Raw genomic sequence first — 15,612 nt, forward strand, 5'->3', positions numbered from 1 at the left:
GGTTACTCACCCTGTTTGGTTTTGCATATGTTGTGTAAATGCGCTCAATGTCAGCATGACCCCTTTGCCAATTTCCTGAATATCAATGGCTAGCAAAATACCTGCGCTTCGCAGCGGCGAAGTACTGCCTTAAAATTTTTATTAAGAAGAAAAGTAAACCTTTTTAAACTGAGGGAAAATATACCAATAATTATTTGTTAAGGATCTCTTTGTATACCACGTTGTCAGTTTGGGCTTCCGGTTGTAATATGACCAAGCTGTGTGCTGAGCTTACTCTTGAGCATGCAACGTACAGTTGGCCATGTGAAAAGCAATCTTGCCTCAAATCTCACAGCTTGGATTGCTGCTGTCATAATCAGCTTGAGTTTCATGGTTTGTTTCAATTACGTTAGTATTTGCAGGACTTGTTGTGTTGAAGTGAAATCTGTCAAGCATTGTAAGCATACAACCGGTTTCATCAATAACTTCCTATCCAGCTTTTTGGAGCGCAAAACATTCATAAACATCAAAGTGTCCACTACTGAAATTGTCACCTGTTAATCTAAGATGTTTAAGAGCCATTGGCGGTTCTCTAAAGGTGTAAAATATTTGGCCATTTCGGTAGGCTTGAAAGCGACAACCGAACAATTCAGCGGCAGCAATCAACTCACATGCACAACCATAGGTGAAAGGCTTAAGCATTTCACTCTTATAGTGCTCCTGTGTAGTATAATTATCTCCTGTACCGTCATCAGTCCACACCTTGAACCTGTCCCAGTCATTCAATACATAACTATAATCGTAATAAGCAAACAATAAAACAGCGGAGAAGCCGTGGATTAAATAAAAAGGCTGTGGTTATCAGCAGAGAGACGTGAATACCGTGGCGAAGCAAGGAAGGGAATAAAGAGAGCGGAGCGACGGACGGCCTTATATAGGCAGACAGCCAGTGTGAGGCGGCATTGGATCTCCCATCCCCACGCCTCCCACGTCGACCGAGCTGCAGGCTACGGACATATAAATGTACGTAAGTAGGATTCAGTTAGCGTTGGGAACCTGCGTACCAAATTTTTTTGAAGATGGGCCCATAGGGAACAAAGACCATTGGAATTTCAATATGACGGCAGACAGTGGCGTCATACCACCGAAATAAGTATGTACATCGGTTTCGGTTAGCGCGATTACAAAGTGAATCATTTGTTCTATTTAGATATCAGATAGTCAATCCAGCATAACACAGTACCTATATGAGCTGGTGGTCACACTCCAGTTTAACGCTATTAGCTATTAGGCTAGGTTTATACTTCACGTGATGTGACGCGACACATGCTCCAGTGGACACTACTGCTACGCAAACGTTTTACTGTTCATACTTGCGTGTGTACTTTACGTAAATCTGAAAAATTCCACCAAGTGATAGTGTGAGATATCATCACGGTGAGAAAACGTTCGGCTTCGCCGTGTTGTGAATTTCCTGAAACATCCATTAAATTCTGAGGACACCTTGCCACAATATCTATATATAAAAGGATGTTTAATGGTTACATCCATCAATCCAGGGATGTGCCCATTCTAGTAAGCATCGGGCACGAGAAAGAAACAAAATCCTTGGATAAGGCATCAGCTCATCGCAAGGTGAACACAAGCATACACATGAACTAGCGTCTTTTAGCGTCACCAACTCCCCAAAACTTCATGTCTTTGGAAGGAAACTGGAGCACAATGTGGAAATCCACCAGGAAAACATGCAAACTCCAGGCAGAGAACACAAGTGACACGACTCCCTGCGAGGCAGCAGTGCTACTGCTTTGCCACCGTGCCGCTACAACATGTGTAATTATTATTAGTATTTATTATTTAAATTAAGTTAACGACTTATCTGTAAGATGTAACATACATACTTCAATGCATTTTATCATGAAAATGATATCAAGCATAAATCTAAGGATTCTAAATGTGTAGAGAGATGGAATATTATAAATTTAATGTGTTCTGTGTGTGGCGATTGCTGCTGTCAATTCAAGAGGAAACCCCAGAACAACTGAGAGGTTTACGATGGTCAACTTTAATGATAAAATAAACTGCAAGGTTAAAAGTGGACATTTCAAGATTAAAGCTGAAATTTCCACTTTAATCACAAAATAGACCTTTTCACCATTCCCTTAATTTTTTTTCTCTGTGGCTCAAATATGCTGCCGTACCTTCTGATGTTGTTGTGAAAGTGAAAAAAAAAAAAAAGACAACACAGAAGATAATATGTGAGACTTTTAAAATGTATTGTGTCATTATGTTGGGGAATATGCGACGTTTGAATATAAAAGCACCACGGTTACATTTGTATGTTGGCATTTTGCTTTACCACATTGAACCATTCATCAAACATAGAAGCAGGCACTTCGATCTCGGAGGATTCATATATCGGTTTTCCGTCTCATGTCGATAGTAAACAGAGACTCTTGACGTCACATTTTTATTCATTGTTATTTAGAGTTCCCTAATTTTAATTATTTATGCTGTCTTTTTACTCTTCATCATGTAAAGCACTTTGAGCTACATTGTTTGTATGAAAATGTGCTATATAAATAAATGTTGTTGTTGTAGTAGTGTACACTTGATGTAGCAAACCCTATCAATTAAGGCTGTCAGCGCCAAATAACTCACTGCTATTACCTAGGCTGGGATGAAAAAGTTTTTATCTTGGCAAAATGTTACCATTTTTTTGGAATCTTTTTGGAATCATGTCATTCATTCAGTTTCTGAAACTTTTTATCCCTGTATAGAGGGTTGGGAGTCCACAGGCAAACCAAGTAGAACTAGATGCAAGGCAGGAACTACAAACATAAAAAGCTCAAGTTTGTGGCTGGAAAACCCATTCACATACTCACTTTAGTGTCATTTTGGAGATTCCAGTCAACCTTATCTAGACCTTTTGAGAATTGAGACAAAACTAAGTACCCAGAGAAAAAAACACACAGACACAGCAGGATAGACTTCACAAACACCACCCAGTCTGGGATTTGAACCCAGCAGAGAACCACTGTGACAATATTCCACCATTTAATTCAGTAACACAAATGTACAGTTTATAGCATTGATCATTATTTTAAGTGAATTCTGCTGTGTTTCTGATTACCATAGCCTGTGCCTTCAGAGGAGAAGGGGGAACAGTTTTTCAGTCTGTCCTGTATTTATTCTGCCTGCTGACATTTCTAACCAAACACAGTGTTCTCATAAAATAAGATTCTTCATTGTACCAAAGGTAATATTTTAGGTTTCTGGATTCCTAATGCTGCATTCAAATTTACTTATTTATAGTAGCTGATATTTACTCTAATCCAGTTGCTAATCACAATTTTATAGTACAGACCCTTATATTATTTTGCTTGAGTTTCTTCATGCTTGACATAAACAACGATTGCCACAACTACTATATCTCTCCACAACAATAACAAGGAATCCGTGTTCCTGGCAGAGTTTTGGTCTTATTCTTATCTTTAAGTCTTCAATTCTTCAATGTGACCAATTATCGACTGTGATGTTTGACTGTTTATTCAGTGCATACTTTGTTACTGACCAAAACTGCAGTATGACACTACCATTTTACACCTCCTCTTACCTTCACTTCAAGGTAAGCCTCCCGATAAAATAAAAAGGCACATACAGCCTAGCTTCGACCAACAGAAACAGTCTTGCCGGCCTACATACTCACACCAATGCACAGGAGCAGATACCAGCACAGGTAAGATGCCTTAGAACATCAAAGACAACGTATGACAAACCACTGAGCAACATTATCTGAAGATCAGTGGCAGCAAGTCTTCCACCTAGATAGTGAACGAAAAACGAATTACACACACAACTTTTCAAAAGCGCACTGCCAGACAACAAAACAGAAAAACTATAGGGATTCCATAACACTGACAACTCAAAACAAGATATTCCCTTTATATTACGGTGTAGGCAATTCCCTGTTTGTTTAGCATATTGTATGACTATCACCAAATCACAATGACAAACATTTAATAACGTCAGAGTTTATTTGCCAGGCCCTGTTTTTACCCATGGCCAGTTGTACACTACATTTTCCAGACTTACATCAAAACCCGGGTTAAACATACAGGTACTCGCGGGTTACACACAGAGGAATATTTTCGCTGACAATAATGTTTATGCAACAAATTGCATTTTCCGACAATTATTATAGACATCGGTATACCACATTAACTGGGCAGCCGCATTTCACACATACTGACTTACATGTGCTCTGCATTTCCCTTCTTATCCAATATGTTCTGTTAACCTGTTCATGTTACACTTTGTATTGTAAATTTTCATGCTGTTGTAAGTGACTATAATTAACATCCCATACTAGTCATGTAACTATTCTTTTTTTTTATTATTTTATTAATTTTATTACAATCAATACATAGCAATCAAGTTTTTACAAAAAAAAAGAATTATGCTAAGAACAGATCAATCCCCACCCCTGAGAGAGAGAGCAAGCCAAACGGTGTAAAATTTAAGGCTTGTAAAAATGCCTAAATTAATAAATTCTCTGTGCTTTATAAACTTATTTTAAAATATTACTGATTAGATCCTGCCATGTTTTGAAAAAAGTCTGCACAGATCCTCTAACTGAGTATTTGATTTTTTCCAATTTCAAATAATATAACACATCGGTTTCCCACTGACTTAAAAGAGGAGAGTTTGGGTTCTTCCAGTTTATCAGAATAAGTCTGCGTGCCAAGAGTGTAGTGAATGCAATCACAGTTTGTTTGTCCTTCTCCACTTTAAGCCCCTCTGGAAGAACACCAAACACAGCTGTTAATGGGTTAGAAGGGATTGTGAATCCAAGGCTGTCTGAGAGGTAATTAAAAATTTTTGTCCAGAATAATGTGACCTAGTGAGGCTGGGGCTTGGTTGCAGCGATCGTAGGTTGGATCATGCCCTGGAAACATTTTGGAGAGTTTTAGTCGAGACAGATGTGCTCGATATATAATTTTGAGTTGTATAATTGTATGCTTTGCGCATATGGAGCTCGAGTGAATTCTCTGCATTGCTACTTTCCACTCCTTTTCTGATATATTAATTGAGAGATCTTTTTCCCAATGTCCTCTTAGATCTTTGAAAGGAAGGGATTGTAAAATGATTTTATATATTGTAGAGATGGAGTCTAATTCCTTAAAATTGAGCAATAATTTTTCCAACGTGGATGAGGGTGCAAGATGAGGAAAATCTGGAAGGTTCTGTTTAACAAAGTTCCTGATTTGAAGATAGTGAAAGAAATGTGTAGCTGGAATGTTAAATTTGGAATGTAATTGTTCATGTAACTATTCTAATACTGAGTCCTCTCACAAATCATTACTTATTAAAATAATGTCCTATCTTACTTTAACATGTGATGTTCTTCTCTCCCTCATCATCATTTCATTAACGATTTTATTCTTGCAAACTTTTCGCAAGCATGATTTGCTAGTATTTCCATATTTGTGTAGCGTACATTTCGACAGCTAAAGCGACATGCTCAGGATCACACAGAGTGTCAATGTTGGGGACAGAACTGCAATTCAAACATGTGATGGTCATCGTTTCTGTCAGGCTAATACCACATTGATCAATAATGCAATTTCTCCAGTACCACCAGGGGCTAGAATGATCCAGAACCAGGGTCAATATTAGGCCAACAATTAGTACTTGTTGTTTTGTCTATTGCACAAACATCTGTTTATGGAAGGAGCTGTTACTTAAATATTGGTTTTGTAAGCCACTCATGACCGATTCAATATCAGTGTATGTATTGATTGTGTAAATACATTTCTGTACGTGTAATTACTGTAAATATTTCTCAGCACCTTTTAGAGCTACCCAAATTGTCAGTGGTGTCTAGCCTCTTCATTTCATGACCCAAGTTATTTTGCTGACTGAAGGTTTCACCTTGCAAATGCTTTATTGTATGCATTTTTGCATCCTCTATAGTGGGTCCATGTGTAATATTTTAATAACTTTATGGTTATTAAGTGGAGGTAGATTTTTGCTGCTCCCTTTCCTAGCTGTGTGTTACAGCTATGTTTATTTCCATAGGATGCTATTTGTGTTTGTGTTTTTTAAAAGATTTGAAGTATTAAGCAGTGTACTCTAATACTTCCTGAAACATATATTAGTTTGTTTTTCTCCTAACATATGTTTAAAACTGATCCTTTTCCTCTCTCTCATAAAAATGATAAATTATTTCCATAGACTTTTAAATATTTGCAGGGAGGAGCAGACTGATAGATTAACTTGGTGGTATGTATTTTTTAATATATTGAAAACAATAAAAATATATTGCTGAATTGTTTCTGTGAAGGCTGTATTGCAAGCCCAGTATGAAAATCTGTTACCCTTCAACAAGAAAGAACAAACAGACGTGCTTCGCTGGGTTTTCAGTGTTCAATGCAGAGGTGCATAACCTTGAATTGGCAACTATGGTGCTTCATCATCCATGTCTGCTAAGAACTTTTGTTCATTTTCTAACAAGTCAAATAATTAGATGAAAAGCCTGCTGTTTTCAACTACTTCCTATTGTATTGGTCACCGGGGATTCATTGCACTAGGATATTAGTATTGTCATAGTGCTATCTACAGGCAGTACCCTAGATCTTTAACCTTTAGCACTAATGCTACAAGACCACAACAATGAGTAAAACATTTTGTTACTACAAAAATACAATGTTGTGGTGGTAAAGGAGAAAAAGATATTCATATTTGACTCTTCTACAGAATACTCTGACTCTGGAGGAAGTTGTTTTTGTTCCTCTGAGCATTCCACCGTCTTTTAACTTCACCAGGTTGTGTAGCCAAATGGCCATGCATAATCTTGTTCTAAAGATGGGCACTAGTCAACACTCAATCATACTGAGCATTATGAAAACAAACTTATTGCAAATATTATTTTATTGATTAGGATGAACATTTAGTTTTAAAAGCACAGCTATGTATGACACTTGCACAACATTTGTTCAACAGTGCAATAATTTAGAGCAACTTCACTAACATTCTTAAACACAGAAGTATGTTGTGATACTTGTGCAGAACTCCACTTCTTTCATATACTGTCATCTTCAAGCTGTCATATCATCTGGAAAGAACAGCAAACTGAAACCACCCTAGGAAACCAAGAATACACCTTCATCCATTTGCACTTCCCCATTTCTTGTGATTTAATTTTGGAGCCTTTAGCTGACACAATGTCTTACTTTAACTTTACATTTTCCATCTTAATGTAGGTAACAGTTTGATTTGGCTAGAAAACAAAGTAAGTGAAATAAGCGGTTTAAACCAAGTCAAACACAAGAAACTGTACTGTACTACAAAAAGCAAACACTATAAGGCATAGTTTTTATCAATAAAATTACAATATTGTAACAAATACAGAGGAATATTCTTGGCTGACATAACATGTATGTGTGCATGAAATTTCATTCCCGTCTTCATCAAAGGATCAGTCATTATCTTTGCTATTGTTCATAAGGCTCAGATATTACTTTAGTTAATCTATCTGCTTATTTGTGCCTTTAGGAGCGATTTTTGTATTATTCTGCTATATAATTTTATCATTGAGGCAGCAAAATAGAGAGAACGGTAATTAATTTAGAAATTAAGAAAGAAATAATTTCTGAGCTAAGTGCTAAATATGGAATGGCTAAATCAGTGATCAGAACAACTAAAAAGAAACGTGGAAGAAATAAAAAGCAAAAGAAAAAGTGTACAGGTGCATAACATTAGTTATACCTTCGTAATGTAAAGTTTGATTATAACTTTCAACTGAGAAAGATTGTTTATTCTTTTCATGTGCAAGCATTGTTTATGCTTTTTATTAGGGAAAGTTTGTTCACAGTTTTCAATAAGGAAAGACTGTTTATGTTTTTCAAATTTATATGTACAGTATAAAAAAGTTGAATAAATTAATTTTATATTATTTTTACACTTATGTTTTGATTTAGTATTATTTTTTATGTTTAAATAGTTGTGTTGAATGGTAACTTTGCTCTAGACTGTTGGCCTGGAATGGATTATCCCTAAATACATATACAGTATTTCAATGTATGCTATAACGAATGATGTTCTAGAGCCAATTAAGATCATTTTAGCATACCCCTCATGTGTATATATAATCATAGTGTGTGTGTGTGTGTATATATATATATATATATATATATATATACATATAGATACATATATAGTGCATCCGGAAAGTATTCACAGCGCATCACTTTTTCCACATTTTGTTATGTTACAGCATTATTCCGAAATGGATTAAATTCATTTTTTTCCTCAGAATTTGTTATGTTACAGCATTATTCGAAATGGATTAAACATTTTTCCTCAGAATTCTACACACAAAACCGCATAATGACAACGTGAAAAAATGCAGAATTTCTCAGTTTTTTTATTTTTAATAAATTTGCAAAAACATCAAGTAAACTTTTTCACGTTGTCATTATGGGGTGTTGTGCGTAGAATTCTCAGGAAAATAATTAATTTGATCCATTTTGGAATAAGGCTGTAACATAACAAAATGTGGAAAAAGTGATGTACTGTGACCACTTTCCGGATGCACTGTGTGTATGTATATGTATATATATATATATATATATATATATATATATATATATGTGTGTGTGTGTGTGTGTATATACTGTATATACAGTATATGTATATATATATATATATATATATATATATATATATATATATATATATATATATATATTGTGGACTGTGCCCGGCAGTTTATCCCAGCCATGTCCCCCAAGCCGCCAGATGGAGCCCTCCCTGCAATATGGAGGTGCCCCGAAGACCAGCAGGGCCTTATGGACGTTGTAGTTTTTATCCTCAGCCCTGCGGGATACCACAGGGGCCGCAAGAGGGAGCTGCAGGGAGGATCGAAGACTTCTTTTTGCCCTATGCCCCGTAAGTACTTCTAAGTCACATGAGCGGAAGGGATGATGTACTTCTGGGGTGAAAAAAAGGACTTTTATCTGACCCGGAAGTGATATGGAATTATGGACTGAAGGATGAGAAACACTTCCGTGTCAGGAACTATAAAAGGATTGTGGGAGCTCCCAGACAGCGAGCTGAGCTGGGTGGTAGGAGGGCAATGCGTCTGGGAGTGGAGGATTGTAATTATTGATTTATTATTGGAGTATTGTGTATTGATTTATGAATAGTGTGGAGTTGAGGGTGCTTAGTGCATGTTATTATTATAATAAAAAGAATAATTGTGGCACTTTTACCAGGTGTTTGGCGTGGTACCTGAGGGTTCAAGGGAGCACTAGCAGCCCCTACTGCAACAATATATATATATATATACACTGTGCTTTGGTTTCTCTTTTTTAAAAAGGCCTGTCTCTTCAGTGTCTTAATGTACTCTTTTATTTAATGTGTCTGATCTTTCCACTTTGTTTTGTTTGTGTAATATTTTATCAACTAGTCACCCCACTTGTTTTTTAAATACACTTGTATATCATAACAATAATGGTACTGTCAGGCTATTTGGTTATGATGGTAAAAAACAAAACAATTGGTATATAAAACCATTAGATTAAAACATTTTTAAAAGTCATAGCAATGCTTCATGAGCATTACATACTCCTCCATTTGTCATGCCTATTATAACAAAAAACTTGCTTAGTTTAATCTTTTAAGAAATTATGCACATGCATTGTGTTAATATATATTTGTTATTAAAATGCAAACAAGGATCATTTTTGGACTAGAAGTCGTGCAGAGGTAAGAACTTTTGCCAAATGCACTGCATGTGTTTCCTTCTTCATCTGTAGGCTTTCCTATATTTTTCTTTCACTCCTATGACCAATGACATAATGGGCATTTTTGAATTTTTTTTTTTGGTATATATGGTGGTGCAGTGGTAAACATTGTTAAATAAGAGCTCCAGATACCTTGCAGTAAGGGTAATGTGGAATCAGCTCCCGGTTCCTCCCTGCGTGGAGTTTGCAAAGCACTTTGAGTAGTGAGAAAAGTTCTATACAAATGTAATGAATGATTATGCTGATGATAATTATTATTATTATTATTTTTATTATTGTAGCTGCATTTATCCCAACTTACCAAATTTTTGCAGCTTTCGATTTACTTCATCAGGCAACAGTGTGACTCGTGTTCAAATAATTCCACAAACCAAATATCTTTGTCTTAAAAGTTTTAGTAAAAATTTCAAAACAAATCAGTTTACATAAAAAAAATCGAGGAAAAACGGATATCAAAGAAAGGAAAAGTTCTTGCTTAAGAAAAATTATGTTTAAGGCTCATATATCTTGTTTCATTATTCTAAGTTTGATCATACAGTCATATTAAACACATAAGCACAGTCAGAAAACTGCCATCTCCTATTCTATTTGCAAACATATCTAACAGTCCATGCTAGCAGTAAGACTATTACTACCTGACTTAGTTAACACTCTGCTCTACAGATATAGCTAAGAAAGTTTTATCTCATGTTACTTACAGGGGGTAAAAGCTATACCATATTCTAGGTACTGTAGCTATAGGAAACTGATATTCTATAGAAATTAAACAGACATACAGTATGAATTTAACATCAAACATTACATTTCTAAGATTGGCTCTTACAAGTATTATTATCCATCTATCCATTATCCAACCCGCTATATCCAAACTACAGGGTCATGGGGGGTCAGCTGGAGCCAATCCCAGCCAACACAGGGTGCAAGGCAAGAAACAAACCCCAGGCAGGGCGCCAGCCCACCGCAGAGTATTATTATTATTATTATTATTATTTTTATTATTATTATTGGTTTGATTTCTTGGATACTTAAATTTCTTGCAGATGTGGATATTTTCTCAATGTCTGCATGGCTTTTCTCTGGGATTTCTAGTTTCTTCCCAACACCCCACAGGAGTACTTGCTAAGTTATTCTACAGCCTTGTCCCAGTATATGTGAGGATGCTCTGTAGTTGAGATATCATTTTTCCAGTAATGGTTTTTGCCATGAATCCAGCATTAAAGAGCAAGCAGCATCTCACCTTTGGATCATATAAAGGACGAATAAAGTATAGAAAAAATAAAGTTTTCCATCTAGCTTAATTTATGATGCAAAGTCATTGACTCAGAATTTTGCCTTTCAAACACTGTATTATTTTACACTGTGTAAAAAAGGATTACAATCCATTATGTGTTCATTGAATATTTAACTTTTCTAAATGTTTTCTTGTATCAAAGAACATTTTTCTGATTGTCTAGAGTGGAAGTGGTTCCTTAATTTTTTCCCATTGTGTTAATTTTGATTTATTCTAACTGTAATTTGCAGTTAATTAGAGATTTGCACAGACCTTTTGGTGGGCAGGGACTCAAATTGGGGAGAGAAGGCACTTTCCATGGGTACCATTTGTTATGATATCCTGGGCGCAAATCAATGCATGCTTCTATTGTTGTGTTTTTTAAATATACATAAGTTTGGATTTAACTTGGATTTATAATATACACAGCTTCATGAAAAAATGGTTGCCCATAAATGCTGATTAGCAGAAAAAAAAATTACATCTTCTATATTGAGCATATACTTAACAAGAGGACAGAGGAAATAAAATAATTACTACTTAATTACAGGTAGTAGCAAATTCAGTCTGTCTGACTTTAAGCCAGAATTCATGAAATCCTTTTGTTGCTTCCTCATACTGTACAATTCCAGCATGTCAGTAAAACACAACCTCCCTCTTCTGAGCCCATGTTGAATGTTCGGTAAAGCTCCTGTTTTCGCCATGTGCTGTTCTGTCTTTTCCTTTATAAATCCTCACATTAATTTACCTGTAATGCAAGTTAAGCTTATTGGTCTATAGTTACTTGGATCTTCATAATTACTTTTTTTATATTTTCCATATTCCAGTCCTTTGGAATTTCACAATGTGCAGTGACTTCCTTAAAATATATGTCAACAGATTATATATATACTCACTAACATCCTTATGCACCTGAGGACAAATGTTATCCGGTCCTGGTGATTTGTTTTATTTCAGTCTATTTAATCCAAGCAGTACTTCTCCCTTTACAATTTAGTAGTCCCTTTTATCCACTTTCTTACATGTGAAGACCTCAGAAAAATGCAAGTTTAGGTCATCTGCTATTTCACTATCTGTATTTTTTAACTCCTCTTTACATTTCCTCATGCACTTCACCTCCTCAATGACTGTTCTTTTACTACAAAAATACTCAATGAATCTGTTTGGGTCATCTTTCATTTTGTCTACAACATTTCTCTAAAATTGCCTTTTAGCTTTCCTAATATTCTTCTTAATGGTTGTCCTCATGCTCTCATACACCGTGTTAGAGTTGTTAGTCTAATATGCCTTATAAGCTGTTTTTTTCCTTTGCAGCTTCTTTTTCAACTCCTTATTAACCCACTGTGGAATTTTGTTTTTAAGTCGTTTTTAAAGGTGTATTACTTTTGTATAGTCCTCATGAAATCTTGTCACTCTGGCTTAACACAGTTTCCATGGGTGTAGTGGCCTACATTTGAACTCAGAAGAGTGACTCCAAGAGGCAGAAATGTTAATCATTGCACCACCATGTTGCCCTGCAACACTCCAGTTGCTTCAGAAAAGTAGATGGTAGTACGAGTTTTCTTTGGGTATTTCTATTATTATAAGGTGCCATACATATCATCCCATTTAGCATGCTGTGATGAGGATATTTATGTTAAAAAATATGTGTAGAAGACTAGGTTAGAGTGGCATGTAGTAAGAGGTTAAGGACTAGCTACAGTTCCTTTAGGATCATATTTCTAAATGTTCATTGAGTACTTTATATGTTAATATCAACTTAAGTGGTTCAGCAATTCAGTATAACACAAAGTAAATGAAGTTGTGGAATTAACAAATTATTGTTGTAGTTACTTACTTTTAGATATTAGAATCCCTGCCAGTCAAGAACATTGTTGGTTCTGCAAATATACAGTAATTCTTGATTCATCCTTGTAAAATATTTTGAAAGGAGTTCACAGCCTCTTTCATCGATCTAACTATAAGGATGGTTTTATGGGCCCAATCAACCCTTCAAAACAGCTTTTTTAATTTCAGAGAGCAGCCAGTATCTACATTCTCGTAAAAAATATTACATCATGACAAGAGCAAAAATGAAAGTGGTATTACTGTATGGAAAGTATAATATACTGTGTACATAGCAAAGGAATGACATAATAAATATTTCTTGCTAAAATGACTTGCTATCTATTGCCAGAATGCTCATTAACCAAACTTTAAAACCAGATCTCATACTAAGAACAAGAAAATTTAGTTTAGCACTGAATACCTACATGGCCAAGCAAGCAAAACTAAACAGGAATCAATCACCTGTCATAAAAGTGTCTTTATATATTCTGAGATTGCATATTGAATTTATCTCCTTTGTAGTCACAGTTTACTATTTGTTTTTGCTGCTGTGGGGTCAATAAATGAGGAAAATCCTAATCTTATGTAGATTTAGAGAGAGTATGCAATATATATACTGTATATATATATTGATGGCTACTCTATGATTCCTCTTCTGTTTCACATCATAGGACTCCAGTCAGATTGGGCTACTGAAGGAACTCTTGGATCTCCAAAAGGACATGGTTGTCATGCTACTATCACTACTTGAAGGTAAAACTCTGCTATCAACGTCCTCTAATAAACAGAGTGCTCATAGATAATGCTACTGCAATGACACTGCATGCGCAACATGATGATTTCTAGGGCTTTATAGATTTAAATAGATCCACTACATTAGGAGTATGATTTTTTACATAGACAGAAATAGGGTGGATACTAAATTAGTGTTTCCTTTTATTGCATTATTTTTTGAACTTCATAGCCTTATGACTGTGTATACAAATTAGTGTTTATCAGTGTCCATAAAGATTGTCATATAAACAAAAGTGCAAACATCTGACAAGAAATACTAGCAACACCTTTGCACAAATCACCACTAAATAGTTATTAATAATAGAAAAATAAGTCATTATTATTGTGAATAAAGTCATCTGTAATGTGCTACAATTAATTGATTACACACAATTTAATTTCCATCTGAATTTCTACACTTTCCCAAGCAATGCTGACATAATAAAGAAACTGCTTGTGAAGAATTAAAGGGAACTTTTTTTCTAAAGAATGAAGACACCTGAAGTGTTTAGTTGGCCATGTAGCAGATTTGTTGTATGATCTACGAAATGTCTGCCAACATAATAATTTCCTGATTTCAGAATAGGCAACAGGCACCCGTATTAACTATGTTAGAGTGCCACAATCTTCTCTCAGAATCTAAAATGGCTGCTGAATAAATGCCAGTACCACACTTAGAGGACATGGTAACAACTCATGTTTTGACCCTGCAGCACTGGCCTGGTTAAGAAAAATAGAATCAAAATAAAAATGGGTAAACTACTGAAAAGATTTAAACAACTCATTTCATGTAGATCAGTTACAAATAAGATGGGCAAGTGATGGCAATGGAAGGAGAGGAAGAAAAAACAAAATTTACGGAAGTTACTAACATCAGATTTTGCTTTCACTGTTCCAATATCTATGGAAGAGGATTTTACTCCTTATCCATCTAAGATCAAACACATAGCCATGACATGCCATATTTCAAACTTTTCTCCACTTTCCTATCATAGGAAGAAGCATCATGTTTATAAAAAGTTAATATCATACCTATTTGTTATATTTCAAGGTGTAGTGCAACTTATTTTAATCCTTACAAGCTTCATCACTTGACTTTGGCATGATCTTTTCCCTTACTGTAGATTGTTACAATCACATGGCATTGGACTTGCCATCTTTAGTAGAAATCTGGTTGATTGTGGGACAATAAATAAAGTAACAAACTACTATGCAGATTTGCCTAAAGTTAAAGCAGCTCAGTTTCATTATATCACAAGAACTGTTTGTGTGGAATCAGAGGAAGTGAAGCTGGTGCAATAATAAAAGCAAGGCAAAAATGATTTCAAACTGGTCTGTCATCCATTGTAATAGGCACTGTTCGATCACACTCAAATAAGATGGATGAACTGCCTGCTCTTACAGAGGGTCATGGCACATATAGGGACAGTGGCATTTTATACTGAGGTGTTACTTGTTCCATCCATAATGGTAGCAGTTTGTCGAAACATAGTACTACCTCTGTCTGCGTGTATGATTTTCTGTCTAAGGCACTCGGCAAATAATTTCAACAACTGAAAAAGCATCTGTAACTGCCTGTTCATACTAAGTAATAAAAACTGCTGCTTTCTTATGGATCCAAAGGCGCAAACATGTAACCCTAAGGAAGTGGACACCCGGTTGTAGCAGACAAGAGTTAATATATGGAAAAGCTGAATGATTTTTGCAAAAACTAAAGTAAACCTTGGTGTTTGTAGAGATAGAAAGAATAAGACCAGTGGAAACATGATGTAAGAATTTGTTTTTTTTAATCTCTCTTGGTTTTTTAGAATTTCTATAACGAATCATATATGACCTAAAAGAATGGTTCCCAAACTTGATCCTGGGTACCCACTGTGGCTGCAGATTTTTGTTCCAACCAGATTCACACTCAGTGATAATAATCAATAACAACTGATCTCATTTAATTAGCAG

The 15,612-nt window shown here is 35.4% G+C and overlaps 1 protein-coding gene across 10 annotated transcripts in view; it reads left to right on the plus strand.

Annotated features, from left to right (window-relative positions):
• LOC120538749 (ryanodine receptor 1-like) overlaps positions 1 to 15,612 on the plus strand; it is a 364,839-nt gene that overhangs the window by 298,518 nt on the left and 50,709 nt on the right. For 9 of the 10 annotated variants that reach the window (XM_039768186.1, XM_039768187.1, XM_039768189.1 and 6 more), the window contains one exon: positions 13,557 to 13,638. In XM_039768186.1, coding sequence (XP_039624120.1) covers positions 13,557 to 13,638 — 82 coding nt within the window. Of the gene's footprint in view, positions 1 to 9,720; positions 9,751 to 13,556; positions 13,639 to 15,612 lie in introns of all 10 variants that reach the window. The other variant, XM_039768185.1, reaches the window with a different exon arrangement.

This window comes from Polypterus senegalus, chromosome 11 (assembly GCF_016835505.1).
Source record: "Polypterus senegalus isolate Bchr_013 chromosome 11, ASM1683550v1, whole genome shotgun sequence".
Taxonomy (NCBI): domain Eukaryota; kingdom Metazoa; phylum Chordata; class Cladistia; order Polypteriformes; family Polypteridae; genus Polypterus; species Polypterus senegalus.